Source organism: Bubalus kerabau, chromosome 3, assembly GCF_029407905.1.
Source record: "Bubalus kerabau isolate K-KA32 ecotype Philippines breed swamp buffalo chromosome 3, PCC_UOA_SB_1v2, whole genome shotgun sequence".
Classification (NCBI taxonomy): Eukaryota; Metazoa; Chordata; class Mammalia; order Artiodactyla; family Bovidae; genus Bubalus; species Bubalus kerabau.
Genome location: NC_073626.1, coordinates 153,489,806 through 153,508,307, shown reverse-complemented (window position 1 = coordinate 153,508,307; position 18,502 = coordinate 153,489,806). Strand labels below are relative to the sequence as shown.

At 37.3% G+C, this 18,502-nt stretch overlaps 1 protein-coding gene across 4 annotated transcripts in view; it reads left to right on the top strand.

Moving 5' to 3' along the window:
* The window catches only part of ERBB4 (erb-b2 receptor tyrosine kinase 4), a 1,293,114-nt gene that overhangs the window by 1,099,277 nt on the left and 175,335 nt on the right, over positions 1-18,502 (top strand). For all 4 annotated transcript variants that reach the window (XM_055573359.1, XM_055573357.1, XM_055573360.1 and 1 more), the window contains exon 20: positions 5,636-5,821. In XM_055573359.1, coding sequence (XP_055429334.1) covers positions 5,636-5,821 — 186 coding nt within the window. The remainder of the gene's footprint in view (positions 1-5,635; positions 5,822-18,502) is intronic.

Below are 18,502 nucleotides of genomic sequence, written 5' to 3'. Positions count from 1 at the left end.
ATCTTCTTTGTTCTCTACATCACTATCACCCCCTCTATCTTTAGGAGAGGCATTTGTTTTAAACATTCAGAAATCTGCTGACTGTTACATTAAGCACAATTTTATATGTCTCTGCTAATTGCTTATTTTTTTTTCTCTATCCCCCTTTTTTATCTTCCTTATCCCTGATGCAGTGAAAATCGCCCCATTTTCAGCTGGAGGGTATTGAATTAATGGTCCATTGACATAATGAAACAGTAAAAGTTTGGCTGAAGTAAATATTTTTCATAAACAGAATAGCTCATAAGTTTTCAGTGACCATATATTTTTTTCTTTTTGTGAAACTCCTAACCAACATGAGTGAGAAAATAATTTTAAGTGCCAAGGTATAAACATCTGAAGGCTGAGCAAAATGATGCCTTAATGTGACAAATGGTATTGCTCACTTTCATTATTGCATCGAAATGTCTTTCCTTCAGAATGAAATAGAGATACAGATAGCATAGTCTAGAGAATAATGGCACACATGCTTCAGAGCTTTTTATCCATTCTCTGGTCATCCCTTGATAGTTAAAAAAAATGTCCTTAATTCCAACCAGACTTCATTATAAAGAAAGATCTTCTTCCTTTAGAATTTTCAGTGTAGCACCTGTTACATCCTTCCTCTCTGTCCAATGAGAAAACTATTTAATTCACCTACAAGAAAAATTTTGTAAAGCAAAACAGGAAACAGAGACAGAAAATAATTTCATTTCTGGAAAAATTGTTAATACATCTGTCAACTTGTATTTATTCCAGTGGCCTTCGGTGATATGTTCTAATGACAGCAGCAAAAATTCCAAAATTGCTTCCAAAGGCCCCACACAGAGATAGGTAGCGGAGGACATTATTAATTTCAACAGAGTAATTTATTGAAACCCAACACTCCATTATTAAAATATTGGATTTCTTTCCCCTTTCCATCCCCCTCATCACTCTAAATGAATCCACATTCTTTTCTCTTTATTTCTTCCCCTTTCCCCCAAAAAAGCCATCTGCTATTTCCTTTATGAAAAAAATAAAACCTACAATTAGTGTCCTGTTCATCTTTTCTTTCTCAGAAAAAGAGAACTATTATGCAAATACTCTGCAATTTGGTTTCAAATACTCTTTGTAGTGTGATGAGCAATTTTCTTTAATACAACCCCAGCTTTTTTGCCAGGACTTACTAATAGATTTTTTTTTTTAAAGAGAACTTTCATGCGACATTTTTACACTCTTCTGTTGTAAACTTTTTACATGCATATTTAAAATGGAAATATTACTCCTTGAGTTGTAAAAGAAAAGAAATTGTTTATATATTTCATCCTGAAAAAAGCCAAAATAACCTTAAAGTCTGTCTTGTATCTTAAATTTCACCATGTTCTATATCTTAGGAAATGGCCTATACCAAATAATATAGGAAATCAGAGAAATATATTTTCTTTGACTTTTTCTGAAAGCATATTGTAAGTGATGGCAATTTATCTATAAGTGCAAATTTTTGTTTGAGTTGCTCCTTAGGAACTGAAGTATGATTTGATCCAGTTCTTTCGGGTATGGCTAAAGTAAGGTGTTTGGCATTGTATTCTTGTTAGTAAGATAAGCATCTACATTTCAAAGTGCTGATAGAACTGAAATGTTAAAATTTCAGTGTTTTTACCGTCCTAGGAAATAGCACTGTTCTAAGAATCAGAAAACCTGTCTTAACTCTGATCCTTCTACTTACTCCTATGACCTAGGGCAATAATTCTGCTCAGCCTTGGTTTCCTTATGTTACAGCAGAGAATGGCTGCCTCCTTTGACTGCTTCTTGGAGTTACAATAAGGATCAAACAATGGTGACTGCATGTGACTTCCTTTGCAATGAATGATAGAGATATACAATAGATGGAGATGTTTCAGAGATTCTCAAAGTTCTGTATTTTCTGCAGTAGCTTCACTACTTGCAGGAGCTTGCTACAAATGTAGATTCCTGATTCATTTCTAGACCTGATTATCTGGGAGTGGGGCTAGGAAAACCACCCTTTAAATGATAAACCTAGGCCATTTGTAGTGATAAATGCTAGGACTTGAAAGATGAGTCACAGAAGAGAAACGGAATACAATTAGGATAAGTTTAATTAAATCTGATATCTAATATTTAATATCTAATTAAATATCTAATTTGTTACTTGATTGAGTTAGACAATTTAATATGTTTTGCTTTTTTGTTGATGACTGAAGCGACTTAGCAGCAGCATGTGTATATTTATATGTGTGCATATCATAATTCAGTGAAAGAACCTCTGGTTCACACTTTTAATATTAACATTAATTACTATTTAATAAAATACTAGATTAAATAATAGATAATATAACTTGGCTAACATTTCTATTTGTACTCTCCTTCTAATTGCATCAGTTTGCTTTATTTCAAATGTTTGCTTTATTTCAAATGTTGACTGAAATATACAGGAAGTAAAACCAAACTGTTTCCGCTTCATGGATCCAAATAGAACCATATTTGTAGCAATAATTCAAATTTCTGGCTTTGCTGATTGTGCAGAAATCCCAACTTCAGTGGAAGTCTTCCCAAATAGTTTGGGAAGAGTTGCATGTCTCATACAAACTAGTCTGCCAGTTGCAATCACCAAGTGGTATCTACAATGTCCTTTCTTACCAGCTCAGTCCCTAGGTGGAGCTTCTCTTCCCTCTGAGACACCGAGAGGTCCTATCTCAGCATCATTGACTGATATCACCTGAGGACACCACTGACCTTGTGGGAGGTGGTGCCTCTCCGTGGTCCCTGGCCTGCCAGTTCTCAAGGTGTTATGCTGGTGGTGGACTCAGCAAGAAAGCAGAGAAACCAGTGGTGCTCTCTCTCATTCTCTTACTTGTCTGGGTCCTTGTGGCTGCTGGGGAAGGAGGAATTGGAGGTCAGCTGAAAAACAATTTCAGCTTCTACTCCCAAAGGGTCAAAAATAAAGTCCTTTGAGTGACGCTGAAGTCCCCTTACCAACTTATTTCTTCTGTTTGGCCTCCTAACTCTCCTTTCTCCACACGAGTTCATAGTGCCCCACTCTTCCTTCTTCAAAAAATAAAACATTATAATTCACATAAGACCTTGGCTGGATCCAGTAAAATCCATATACTCCATCAGCCTCACCCATGATTATGAATAATCTTCAGACTCTGCTGAACTCAGCCCTACTAAAGAGTAGTGGAGATTAAAAGTGAATAGCTTTGAGATAATAATCCTCTCAAGCTATCTTCTCAAAAAACTTTAAGATAATATTAATAAAAGTCAAATGGTTCTACATGGTTGTGCTCCTGTTCAGTTGCTTTGACCGTTCATCCATCTTCTTACATCTTTTCTAGAGTAAGATATCCTGCTCCAGTCTAAACTGGCTCCTATATCAGGTGCCTGTAGAGCTTTGATTCTGGAGTATCCCTTTCCTGTCATTTCCTTGTTTTCACAATTAAGTGCACTTTTTAAAGTGCCCTTCACTTTTTATTAAATGAGCACGTCTAACAGATAAAGGAAACCTATGAGATAATCTTTTTTAAGAACAGACATGTCCATATATACACTCACTTGGTTCAAATTTTGCTGGATATAGAATTTGAGGTTTAAACAAAACTTTCACTATTTTGAAATCATAGCTCCATTTGGGAGAAGGAACTAGAGGGTGGCCTCGATTTTCATCATACATAAATTTACACGATTACCAGAGTACTTCCTTATTTTTACCAGAATACTTCTATTTCTGTTACCTAATATTCATAGTTTACAACCCCTTTGATTAAACTTCTCCTAAGGATGAAGGGTTAGGAATATCCCCTGGAAAAGGGAATGGCTACCCTCTCCAGTATTCTTGTCTGGAGAATTCCATGGACAGAGGAAGTTGGCAGGCCACGTCTTTGGGGTCGCAAACAGTCGGACACAACTGAGCAACTAACACAAACACACACAAGGATGAAGGAGATCTGTATTCTAAGTGCTTCCTAGATGGACTTTGAAACAATCCTGGTGAAGTCAGTCCCTCCTACTCTGTTTATGTACAGTGGTTTGTGGTGTAACACTACTGAGCCTGTTGTGTGTACACCCTTGGCGTAAATTGGATTTATTTTCAGTTTCTCACCTCCTAAGTTAGGCTTCAGATTTTCTATGTTTGCTAAGTCAGTTACTACTAATAAGCCACTTTCTACTTTTAGTATTCCATCCCCATTGCCTCTTCTTGTGATTGTTGGTTTCTGGCTTTTTATTGATTCATTTATTATTAAAATGGTGGGATCAAGAGGAAATAAAAGTAAATGTGTGTATCAGTCTGCCATGCTGTCTTAAAGAGAAGCTCAGTATAGCTTTTTATCCTCAGTTATTTGAAAATTTTTAAAGCTACAAAAAATGTTCAAAAAGAGTATGATGAACATTCTTACACCTGCATATAGGTAAACTGATTGATAATAAATTGCCATATATGTATCAACCACTCTGTGAGTGTGTGTATGTATAAGGTTGTATCACTTTCCAATTGGAGTAAAGACACTTAAAATAGCTTTTAACTGAAAGCTAACTTTAGGATGGGCTAAATATCCATCATGTGTCCACCCTTTATCTTCATTAAGCAAAAATGCCTTTATGATTATGCAAAAGAAGTTAGAACTGTTTTCTCACTTCATGAAATAACAAAATTAGAGTAGACAAGTTTTTACAATCTCACCTAGCTCTCAAATTTTATGGTTCTATTTATATCATTTATAATTTTGAAAATGAAATAAATTTGAGTAAAATCAAAGGTTATGGAGTAAAATGTCTTATTAAAATGTTTATTTTTCTGCATAAATTCATAGTAGGCATATTGTTAGATAGGAAGGCATATTATTTGTAATTGTTTACATTGATATTTATAATTTTAAAAAATAATAATTCACAAATTACCTTTATCATGTCTGAATCCATATCAATAATGAATGAGTTAATTTTGAATGGCTTTTTTTGTAACTGTGGGGGCTTCCCAGATGACTCAGTGGTAAAAAATCTTTTTGCCAATACCTGCCAATGCAGAAGACCCAGGTTCCATCCCTGGGTCAGGAAGATCCCCTGGAGAAGGAAATGACAACCCACTTCAACATTCTTGCATGGGAAATCCCATGGACAGCAGAGTTCCATGGGCTATGGTCCATGGGGTCGCAAAAGAGTCAGACATGACTTAACAACTAAACAACAATACTTCATAACTTTGTGCTACCTTGTGCAAATAACTGTATTGTATAGATAACTGAACTCTAGAACCAAAGATCAAAGGTTAAAAATCCACAATATAATTTAGGATTCAACTTAATTTGGCAGTAAATAAAATCTAATATTTTTCACATTACAGAAGAGACAATACTACTATTAAATTTGCATGCAGTTATTATATAACATTTACCATTCTAATATATATATATAGTCTAACTTCCATTTATTTTCACTTGAATTAAATCACTTTAGAAATATAATGGCTACAATAATGTCTTTTTTCACTTTTAATTGATTCCATTTTATGAGAGTACCTTTTCAAAATCATTATCAACAGCATTAGTACAGTGCAAGTAACTATCATGGCAAAGAACTTTGAGTTGAAATAATGGTGTTATTTATTTTTTTCTTTTAGGAAGCCCTAATCATGGCAAGTATGGACCATCCACACTTAGTTCGATTATTGGGTGTGTGTCTGAGCCCAACCATTCAGCTGGTTACACAGCTCATGCCCCATGGCTGTCTGCTGGATTATGTCCATGAACACAAGGATAACATTGGATCACAGTTGTTGCTTAACTGGTGTGTCCAGATAGCTAAGGTAAGTGCCCATCTTCTCTGCCTTTATATATCCTAATCTACTACAGTTTGGGTATTTTCAATCTGTTTAAATGAATTACATCTGCCATAATACAGGTAGGGAGATATTTGCATTCAAATTACAGATCAAACTCATAGTCTATTTATATAATTTGGTTCTATTTTATGTACTCTTTGTGTTATATTAACAAGATGCCAGAACAAATAACTTCTTGGTCAGGAGGAAAAAAACTGGTATACTGGATATGCTGGACTTTTTTGTGTTTGGGTATTGTTTAGTAATGAATTCAAGGAAGAAAAGATTGAAAGTTTGCATTGCTTCATTTGCAGATGATTTTATTAGGATAGCATGCATGTTCAATTCTCAGAATTACAAATGATCAAATTCTAAATATCTTCCTAGACATTTTGATAATTTGCCATTGGTCTTTAATAAGTTGTTTTTTATTGTTGTTCTGGTGTTTTTTGTGTGGGTTTTGCTGTTGTTGCTTTTTCGTTCCAGAACAAGGTTTTAGGCATATATATATATATATATAGTGTGGTGTGGATCTCATACCTGGGAGGCTGGAGGGAGATGGATGTTGGTGAACTAGAAAACATGCACTCATATAGCCCCTATTTTGGACTATAGTTTTTCTCACCAGAGTTATCAGATCTTCAAAATATTTAAGAAGGGGCCAGAATTCTGGATTTTTTGATGTGATTTCTCTAAATTAAAATCTTGGCTCAAACTTCTAAAGCACTCTGGGAGTCACACAAAGCTTTCATGTCCTGCAGTCCGCCAGTGTGCGACTTTGGTGTATATATTCATGTTCAAAGAAACCATTTAAGATTATCTGTACCAACAATATCTCTTGAAAATGTTCTTCAAGATAAATAGGTCTGGGATGAGTTTCAATTCACTATGTCAACTCTTGTTTACCTCAGAATATTACCTGATGTTCTATAAATTCTACAGATCTGATCATTTTAGCATTTGTATAATATAAATGCCAAAATGTTAATCCAGTAGTTTTAGTCTATTTCTTTTTACAATATAAGAATGAATAAAAATACATCATCCAATGCAGAAATTTAAGATAACTCTTAAAATGCAAATCCCCAAAATCAAGGGAAAAGCCCACTTTGGTTTTCTGTACCATAAATCTCGATATAGTTTCCTTACGGACCATGTATTACCATTTTGTGAATATTATATGACAAACTCACAACTGAGAGGATTCTTTATGGTAATGAGGTTTGAAATATCACTCTTCAAAAACTGATTTACTTATCTAAGAACTTCTATAATTTATAAGGTGAGCTAAATATGCAATAGAAATTCTCAAGTCATCCTAGCAGTATAAATGAAAACAAAACTAAGTTTTGAACTTCTTAACTCTTTTCTATATTTCCTGCAGTCTTCTTCATAATTTAGGTTTTGTCCTTAGGGATTCATGGCATTAATATATCATTTATGCAAGACTGTACTCTCTAATAATAGAAACTACTTTGAGTTCCCTGAATAATCACACAGCTTTAAACCTTTCTGCCTTTGTAAATGACATTCCTTCTGCTTAGAAATCTTTTCTCAGAGCGTCTTGATTCACAAAACATGATCTTTTACATCCATCAACAATGGTTGGGCTCCCTCCCCTTGTGAAGTCAACTTTATTTTCTCTTTAAACAGAACTTTTTTTCCTCCTCTATTAGTTTGGTCATTGGTATACTGAACACATTTGTACCATTTAAATGTTATACCACATGTTTATATAACTCTGACTGTAGACATATATATTTAGTCATTAATCTTTTAATAAATATGTGTGGACACCTACCATGTACCACATATTATGCATACTGGAATGTCTAGTGGAAGGACAGATGTTCAACAAATAAAACAGCTAGGTATTGGATTAAACACTTTGATTTAGTTTTTGAAGAAAAATAATCACAGGAGAGACTTAAGGGCAAACCCCATTGAGTCCTGAGGGAGACTGGCTATTGGAATAAACTTAGGCAGAGGGAAAATTACAACAGAACCCTTTATATATATATATAGGGTGACCATGTAATTTGTCTTCCAAATGAACAATTTTAAGAGTGAAAGGAGACTCTATCACTAGTTATGCCAGGACAACAGGCACACAAATGTAAACAGAACAAGGTATGTGGTAATACTGAGTAGCATGAAAAATTTGGATTTGATTATAAATGCTGTGACTATTGAAGTATTTTGCTCTGGAAATGATATAATCTAATTTATTCTCTAAAGAGATCATGCCCTTTTATGTATGAAGATTAGATTAAGGCAATGCAAGAACAGAAATGAAGATATCAGTTAGAAGTCTGGGAGTGGTGAAAATAAGAAGTGAATGGAATTAAGATACTTTTTTGAGACAAATTAAGATATTTTGTGGAGAAGGCAATGGCACCCCACTCCGGTACTCTTGCCTGGAAAATCCCGTGGATGGAGGAGCCTGGTAGGCTGCAGTCCATGGGGTCGCTAAGAGTCAGACACAACTGAGCGACCTCACTTTCACTTTTCACTTTCATGCATTGGAGAAGGAAATGGCAACCCACTCCAGTGTTCTTGCCTGGAGAATCCCAGGGACGGGGGAGCCTGGTGGGCTGCCGTCTATGGGGTCGCACAGAATCGGACACGACTGAAGCGACTTAGCAAGGTATTTTGATTACTGATTACTGGGTGGTGAGGGAGAGAAATATGGTAGTGCTCTTGCCTGAGGTAGAGAAAGCCAGTTCAGTTCCAGATGTGGCAAGTTGAAAAGGTTTATTGAACATAAAAATGGAGCTATCAAATAGGTAGTTGAATTTGGTCAAGTCAATGGATATAGATTTAAGATTATAAATTGCCAAGGAGTCACACATGACTGAAATTTAGCACACACACCCACATTATAAGTATTCAAACATATGGGAAGATATGAGATTACCTAATAGTTACTGACTTGGTCTGATTCCTGTTTTTTCCCAGCACCTAAAATTGGGTTTTACATGTAGGTAGCTATTCAGTATTTATTTGATAAATATTTTTAAGTCATAAAGAAAATGAAAAACAACAACAAACCCTACCTGTAAGAAGGGAGTCCTTCTTTTATCTTTTTAGTCCTAATTTGAGGGCAGAACTGTGTACTGGAAACAGCATTGGAGTCAAAATGCTTACATTACATTAGTGTGCCAGTGCCCACTTTTTGGTTTCGTGAATTTGAATAAACTATTCAACATTTTTTAATTTTCTGTGTATTAATGGTGTTAACAATTACTACTTTTTTCTTCATCTGCAAAACGAGACAATACTGTCTACCTGTAGTAAGCTGAAAAACAATCCCCTGCCTTCATATATGTTATGTCCTATCCCCAGCTTCTGAGGACATGTTAGTTTAGATGTTAAAGGGTATTCTGTTGCTGTGATTAAATTAAAGATCTTGAGATGAGATTATCCTGGATCATCCAAGTGGGCTATCCACATAAGTGGGAGGCTTAAGGATCAGAGTAAGGGAAAGAAGATAAAAATGGAAGTAGAGTAGGAGTAATGTGCCTTGAAGATAGAGGAAGAGGCCCACAAACTGAAGCTACCAGTCAACCTCTAGAAGCTAGAAAAGACAGGGGAGTAAGTGAAAGTGAAACTGAAAGTCACTCAGTCATGTCGACTCTTTGCGACCCCATGGACTATACAGTCCATGGAATTCTTCAGTGCCGGGGTCCAGCCCCAGCTGATCCAGGGTATTCGAAGGAGAGACGGCATAGGCGAGGGTCAGGGAACAACTGCTTAATTAAACGTTAATTAAGGATATAAAGAGTAATAGAATGAGGATAGCTCAGTAGGAAAATTCAGTGGAGAAAAGAGGCTGAGTAGCTTGGTTTACGCGGGGGACCAATAAAACTTCAAGACAAGAAGTTTGCACCACTTACGTAGGCCGCAGGCGTCCTTCCGTTCTCCCGAAGGAGAGGAGACACTGAGGCCTCCCCGGTCGGATCTTAGAAGCCCAGGCATAATTAGTAAGCATGGTGGGTTCCGCGCTCCAGATGGAGACTCAGCCAGAGTGAGAGAGAGAGAGACATGGGGAGACCAGTATTTCGAGAAACTGATCCCAATTCTTTATTTTCCATGGTCTACTTTTATACACTGAGATGTTATGCAAAAGTCACGCGGGGTCAGCAGTCCTGACTTTTATCAAAGTCAGGTGCTTCATACAAATGTATACAGAGGTCTTAGGGGTGTTACATCATCTTCTGGCCAGGGGGCCTGCTGACAATTTACGACCCTCTCCTTGTGACAGCGGTCAGTCAACCAGGACACTTATTTCTCCAGGGGTGATTATTCTTAAAACAGACACCACTCAAATAAAGTTACATTCCTATAGGGTGAGACTGTAGTGGGTTTTAGTTAAGGAAAGAATTTACTTAGCCTAAGGTCTAACGTGATTGATATCAAAGGTTAATACTTATTTCTTTTATATATTCATTAATGTGTGTAAGGGCAGAGGATATGGAGACTTAGCAACAAACATTGGCTCAACAAATGAAAAAACCCTTCACCAATACAATTTCTAATCAGCCCATTACACTTATACTAATAATTTTCTAACTTTTCTAAAGAACCTGTTTTTAGAAGGTTTAAAGCATCTCGTGCCTCTCACAGTTGGGAGGCTGTGAGCAATCACATGTGGCCGGACAAGCCTGTCAGGCAGGCTAGAGAACCTTCAGAGGAGTTTGTAGGTTAAAACACTCCTATCACGCCCAGGAATTATTATTAACTGGAGCTCTAAGTTAACTCCTTCTCTGAAAGAGGTGGTGGGGGACAGCCCCCCGTAAAGCCAGAGGTGTAGGTGAGAGCACAAAGTAGTAAAGTAGGCAGGCTCTGGTTATGGGGGTAGATGCTCGAGGATTTCCAGGGGGACTCCTGAGGCTCGATCCCGCCTTTGCGTATGTCGAGCCTCCTTCCTCATGACCTTTGCCATGGGCGGAGTGCCTCACGCCGGCCCCCAACACTTCAGGCCAGAATACTGGAGTGGGTAGCCTTTCCCTTCTCCAGGGAACCTTCCCAACCCAGGGATCAAAACCAGGTCTCCTGCATTGCAGGCAGATTGTTTACCAGCTGAGCCACAAGGGAAGCCCAAGATCTTCCCTGAGACCTCTGGAAGGAAGGCAGGCCTGCCCACACATTGATTTCCCTCCAGTTTGGAAACTGACTTTTGACCTCTCAAGTCCAGAGCTGTAAGAAAATATATTTGTATTGTTTTAATCTAGTACATTTGTGGTAGTTAGTTATAGCAACAGAAAGCTAATAAACTTCTATTGCTATAGTGATTTGCAGATATTAAATAAAATAGCTCATGTAAAGTCCCTGGCTCAGCTCCTGAAACCTGGAGTATTTAAAAACAATCTTCTTTTATTTGCTATAGGTTGAAAGCTTTGAAACAGAATTGTTTCAGAAATGTCTGTAAAATATGAGTAATTTGGTCTGAGTCAACACAAGTATTTTACAGATGGCTATTTCAGTAATTCAGAAGAGTCCATTTTTTTTCTTTCAATTCTCACCAAAAGAGAATTTATGAAAATGAGATATCATCATAGTAATTACTCCAATACCCACTTTCATGTTGGCTGCATCCTTTTTTATTGACAGAGTTGGTAGGAGGGGAGGTATGATGCTGTAAAATAGCCAATTTATATTTATGTTATAGAATACCTGTGAAAACTGTAAGCAGAAGGAATAATAGTTATAATTAACATCAGACAGTTGCTCTGTATAAGCCACTGTTCTGTATATTTTATTCATTAATTAACTTTTTAATCTCAAACCAGTGAGGGAAGTGTCATCAGTATGTTCACTTCACGATAAATAGTGAGTCACAGAGAATTTAAGTTACATGATTAAATTCATACAGAGCGTAAATAAATATTAGAATCACTAATCTATGTTTTTATGTATAAGAAGAAAGTATTTCTTAAAATTTCATCTACATTCCAAGTTTTCCTTGCATTCTTCCATCAGTACGTCATTCTATAGCAGTTTATGTAATAGAAACACAAATTTAAACTGTTCTGAGACTCAGTTTCTTTATGTGAAAATACCACTCCTATAAACCACAGAAGGATTTAGAAAAGTTCTTTTTTTTTTTAGGAGATGCTAAAGTAAGTTTTATATTTATATTTATAAAGTAAATATTATTTATCATAATATTTACTTTATATTTATAAAGTAAATATTATGATTAAAAAATAAATAAATAAACATCAGATTGCTTCTTATCAGCAGCCATTTTCACTCTGCATGTGCTGCCTTTAGAACTTGATTTAATTTGGTAAGCAGAGCAGAACATATTATTATTTAATGTTTGTATAATACCATATGCCTTCCTGGGGCTTTATGAATCCAGGATAGAAGATAATTGTGAGAATTCCTTCTTTCAGAGTTGTTGCTAACAAGTTGGGCAAGCGGTTTTTAAAAGACCACTTGGCAGAATCTGAAAAGTGTATGAATTTAGAGTGAAGGAAGTTTACGGTGAATAGCACTGGTATTGGCTAAATTCATGTGGACAAAGCATATGTTATGCAACAGGCATCTACTGGGTGCTTTATATACTTTGTAGTATATAATATTTACTGAAACTCTAGCAGGTATGGCCCATTATTCTCCCAGTTTATAGATGAGGAAGATGGAACAACTTAAGTCCTAAAGGACACAGCAGTAGATTGAGATACCTGGATTCTGAATCAGGTAACTCTGATGCCTGCCTGAGCCAGGTCTTTAAGCCATTCTGCACTCTTTCCTTCCCAAACACATGCATCACGGCAGGTTAAAGTCACTTGCCCTCCTCCAGAACTTGAGGACCAGTGCAACTGAGCAACTAAGCGTGCACGCACGGGCTGAGGAGCATGACATTTTTCTGTAGTTGTGTCTCATCATCACACCCATAACAGACACGATTCCATCATGAATAACACTTTTTACTGTCTTCATGGAAAATTTTTTATTGCCTTATCATCAGGGTCTATGTCACATTTTTCAGAATCAAATGGGAAGATTTTTTTTCCATCTGCTTTGGGGGGATTTTTTTCAACTGATGGTTTACATAAAAAATTATGATAAAGCAAGCTCAAAACCGCTCTGTGAGGAGGTATCATACAGTATTGATACTGATCACAAACGATTCTATAAATTAATGATTTAAAAGGTATGGTTTGGTGTTAGTTTGTGTTAAGCATATAGACTCTAGAACCAGGCTGACTGGGTCCAAACTCCAGCTCCTCACTTATTAGCCATGTGGCCCTTGACATGTCATTTACTTTCTCTCTGTGCCCCCTGAAAATTAACATCATAACATTACTCTTTTCATAGAGCAGTTATGAGAATAAGTTAATACTTGTGCTAAAACTGCTACTTAGTGTAGAATAAGAGTGTTATAATTTTTGGATAATATCTGAGATGAAAGCAATAAGGAAAGACACATAGCATCCCTGACTCAATGAATATGAGTTTGAGCAAACTCCAGGAGATAGTGAAGGACAGGCCAGCCTGGCATGCTGCAGCCCATGGGGTCACAAAGAGTCAGACACAACTTAGTGACTGAACGACAACAATAATGTCATTTCAAAAATGCTCAATTTAAAAATCTCGGATATAAAAGATTTAACATTTGTTCTTACACTATACAGAGGATAAGAGAAGGTAATCTCATTTATAATATTTAATATTTCTAGGTTTCAGAATAAAACTTGAGTCTCCTATACTCTTATGTTTTCTGCACAGGTTCCTAAGCTGCTTTTCTCCATGTGCTGTCATCATGACCTCTAATTTTCATATCAGAAAATTGGATTGTGTGTAATGTTGAACATGTGAAATCAGCAGTGAATTGGCAAAGAGCTGAGGTCAGGATAATTCCTTACATTAGATAGTGTGAGCAGCCCGAAGTTCCTTTACGGAGGTAGTGAATTTCTAAAACAATTAACACCAGAACTAGTTGAAACTTTGGCACAGCAAGACACTCCAGATTATCTATTTCACTGATTTAAAATTTACAAAACATGAAATTGTTTTGTCCAGTGAAATTTTACTTGAAAATCTAAGCAAATAAAACTGAGCCATATCTATAGCAATAGGGGGTATTGAGGGGTCTTCATGGAGCCCTGAGGGATTCCTAGGTCCTCACAGGGGCCAGCTGTAAGACCATCTGATGTGGCTGTATTGAAGATGGGGAAAATGAAACCTAAACATTTAAGAATTCATTTAAGACACAGGTCACAGTGACAAGGACACATTCCGAATCCATTTATCACCCAGTCTCTCCTGCCTAGACCAACTGACAGCCTACATCCTTTACTCTGACCCCATAAGATTTGTGGACTGCTCATATATGTTGTTCAGTCAGGAAGTCCTGTCTGACTCTTTGTGACCCCATGGGCTGCAGTACAATAGGCTCCCCTGTCCTTCACTGTATCCTGGAGTTTGCTCAACTCATGTCCACTGAGTCAGTGATGCCATCCAGCCACCTCATCCTCTGTCACCCACTTTTCTTCCTGGCTTCAATCTTTCACAGCATCAGGATCTTTTCGAATGAGTCAGCTCTTTGCATCAGGTGGCCAAAGTACTAGAACTTCAGCTTCAGCATCAGTCCTTCCAATGAATATTCAGGGTTGAATGACTGGTTTGATCTCATTGCACCTAAGGGACTCTTAAGAATTCTCTCTGGCACCACAGTTCAAAAACATCAGTTCTTCAGTGCCCTATGGTCCAACTCTCACATCTGTACATGACAACTGGAAAAACCATAATTTAGGTGAAATAACTACTGTAGTATTAGAGAGATTGAGTCTAAAAGATCATATACCTCTCGTTATAATTTTTAAGTGATCTAATGAGCTTTTTCTCTTCCTGGAATATTCAATGAGAGACAGTTAGCTTATGTTTACTTTCAAGTACTTTTGTGTTTTCAGTTTACCTTCCAAGGGCTTTTTTTCTTTAAATCTCTCTTTTCTACCAATAGTTTTTCCACTCCATCTTTACATCAGGATGTCTAATAACATTGCAGCCTCCCAAATTGGTGATAAAGCACCTGGCTGAATTTGAATCATATTTCTCTCCTCCCTGAAACAACCTCCTGCTTTTTATTTATGTGCCAAATTCTCATTGCCTTAAAGGAGGATGATATAAAAGATGTAGTAAGGAATAAGAGAGCATCTCGATTGTACCAGATGAAAATGAAGTTTATGGAGGCAGTTTCTAGAGCACAGGTCCCAGAATTGCACTGAAGCCTTAATTGTTTCCTGGGGTTTGCATGAAATATGAAGGTCTCTCCCTTAGAGAAGTCATTTAGGTTGTTTCTTGTCTAACCTATAAAATAGCAAGCTTCTCTTTTGCTTTGCTTTGCCTTCGGCTTTGCTTGGCATGCTGAATGATTCTAATTCAGCCAGGAAGATTCCCCATTCTATAAATGGCAACAGTTTTCATTCAGCTACCATGCACAACCGTAAAGTAAAGAACTTAATTTCTTTACTGTAAATGTATAACTAGTACTTTTAGTGTACTGTTTTTTGACATAAATGTGAAATCTTTCCAATCGGAATGGATTAAGCTGTACTTTATGTGTGCAAAGTGTTCACAATTATGTCAATTAGTCATGATTATGTGAATGAAGTTGGGTAGTGTAGCACATTTTAGGAGTACAGTGATTTTCCCAAATGCAGAATCAAAGTAGCAGGACCTGTTTGTCTAGTTTATGGCTTCCCCATGGCTTTTGTTTCTAAAATACGGAAGAAGATGGGTGTTATAATATTGCTGTCAGGAAGTTGTGATATATATTCGTGATCTTTCAGATGTATGCATGCAGTGTCATTCTTCCTACAAATTTCAAGATGTTTACAATAATTCAGAGAGTTAGGACTTGCATTTTGCTGCACATAGGAGAAGCAAAGGATGAGGAGACCAAGCAATCTGACTGGAAACAGAAAAACCATATTGGACTGAAGACAAAACACAGATTTACTTCCTCTTGTTGTTGTTATTGTTCAGTTGCTTAGTCATGTCCAAGTCTGTAAGACCCCATGGACTCAGCACATGAGGCTTTCCTGTCCTTCACCATCTCCCAGAGCTTGCTCAAACTCATGTCCATTGAGTTTGAGATGCCATCCAACAATCACGTCCTCTGTCAACCCCTTCTCCTTCAGCCTTCAACCTTTCCCAGCATCAGGGTCTTTTCTAGTGAGTCAGCTCTTCACATCAGGTGGCCAAAGTACTAGAGCTTCAGCTTCAGCATCAGTCCTTCCAATGAATATTCAGAATTGATTTCCTTTAGGGTGGACTGGTTGGACCTCCTTGCAGTCCAAGGGACTCTCAAGAGTCTTCTCCAACACCACAGTTCAAAAGCATCAATTCTTTGATGCTCAGCTTTCTTTATAGTCCAGCTCTCACATACATACATGACTGTTGAAAAAACCATAGCTTTGACTATATGGGCCTTTTTTGGCAAAGTAATGTCTCTGCTTTTTAATATGCTACCTATGTTTGTCTTAGCTTTTCTTCCAAGGAGTAAGCGTCTTTTAATGTCATGGCTGCAGTCACCATCTGCAGTGATTTTGGAGCCCAAAAAAATAGTCTCTCACTGTTTCCATTGTTTCCCTGTCTATTTGCCATGAAGTTATGGGACTGGATGCCATGATCTTCATTTTTTGAATGTTGAGTTTTAAGCCAGCTTTTTCACTCTCCTCTTTAACTTTCATCAAGAGGCTGTTTAGTTCCTCCTTGCTTTCTGCTCTAAGGGTGGTGTCATCTGCATATCTGAGGTTATTGATATTTCTCCCAGCAATCTTGATAACAGTTGGATGTGCTTCATCCAGCCTGGCATTTCACATGATGAACTCTGCATATAAGTTAAATAAGCAGAGTGACAATATATGTCCTTGACATACTCATTTCCCAATTTGGAACCATTCAGTGGTTCTATGTCCCATTCTTACTGTTACTTCTTGACCTTCAGACAGGTTTCTCAGGAGGCAGGACAGGTGGTCTGGTATTCCCATCTTTTGAAGAATTTTCCACAGTTTGTTGTGATCCACATAGTTCCTCTGCACCTGCTCAAATTCTTATCCAGAAAGTTTTTAAATTTATTCTGAAATAATTTTAGATTCAGAGGAAGTTACAAAAAATTGAAAGAGTATTTCCATTTGTTCCTCACCAATTTCCCCACTGATAACATTTTGCATAATCATAGTACAATATTGCAACCAGGAATTTGACACTGGTACAACCCATAGAGCTTATTCAGATTTCAACAATTTTACATAAATTTTCATGTGCGTTTGTGTGTATAGAAATGAAATGAAAATGTTAGTCACTCAGTCATGTCCGACTCTTTGTGACTCCATGGACTCTAGTCTGCCAGGCACCTCTGTCTGTAGAATTCTCCAGGTAATAAATATGAAGTGAGTAGCCATTCCCTTTTCCAGGGGATCTTCCAACCCAGGGATCAAAGCTGGGTCTCCTGAATTGCAGGCAGATTCTTTTCTATCTGAGGCACCAGGAAAGCCCCCTGTGTGTGTATGCTGCTGCTGCTAAGTCACTTCAGTCGTGTCCGACTCTGTGTGACCGCATAGATGGCAGCCCACCAGGCTCCGCCATCCCTGGGATTCTCCAGGCAAGAACACTGGAGTGGGTTGCCATTTCCTTCTCCAATGCATGAAAGTGAAAAGTGAAAGGGAAGTCGCTCAGTCATGTCTGACTCTTAGCGACCCCATGGATTTCAGCCTACGAGGCTCCTCCATCCATGGGATTTTCCAGGCAAGATTACTGGAGTGGGGTGCCATCGCCTTCTCCGCTGTGTGTGTATAGTTCTATGCAATTCTATCTCATGTGTTGGTTTATATAACTACCACCACATCAAGGTATAGAAGTATTTCATGACCTCTTATCATCCCCTTAAAGCCTCCTACTTCTTTGTTTTTAATTGTTCTTATGTCTTGCCATGATCTATGTTTGTAATAATGACATTTTTATTGAAATGTAATTGCTTTACAATGTTGTATTAGTTTCTGCTGTACAATTAACTGAATCAATCATATGGATACATATATTCCCTCCCTCTGGGGCTTCCCTCCCTCATGACTTATTTTTAAAACATTTTTTTTTAATTTACTATGTTTTCCACATGATAGTAGCTATTAATACAGTGAATATATATTATTGTTGTCTAGTTGCTAAGTTATGTCCAACTCATTTCCAACCCCATGACCTATAGCCAGCCAGGCTCTTCTGTCCGTGGAATTTCCCAGGTAAGACTACTGGAGTGAACTGCCATTTCCTTCTGCAGAGGACCTTCTTGACCCAGGGGTAGAAGCACATCTCCTGCACAGACAGGTGGCTTCTTTACCATTGAGCCACCAGAGAAGCCATGGTGAGATATACATATACATATATATGTGTAAATATATACAATACTCCTTCATTCTAGCATTAGTAATTTGGAAAACTCATACTTCAATAGATATCCTCTAGATTTGCACAAAAAGTATTCTCAACGGTGACTATGAAGAAGAGAAACCAAGTTTCTCTCCAGCTATATGACTGTGTAGTTATGTGACCTAAGAGGGATGCAGCACTCAAAATGTAGTATTAGATCCTCTTACAATTACTTAGTGGGAACATCTACACTCCTACTTCTGTGCCTTCTAATTACCATAGGAA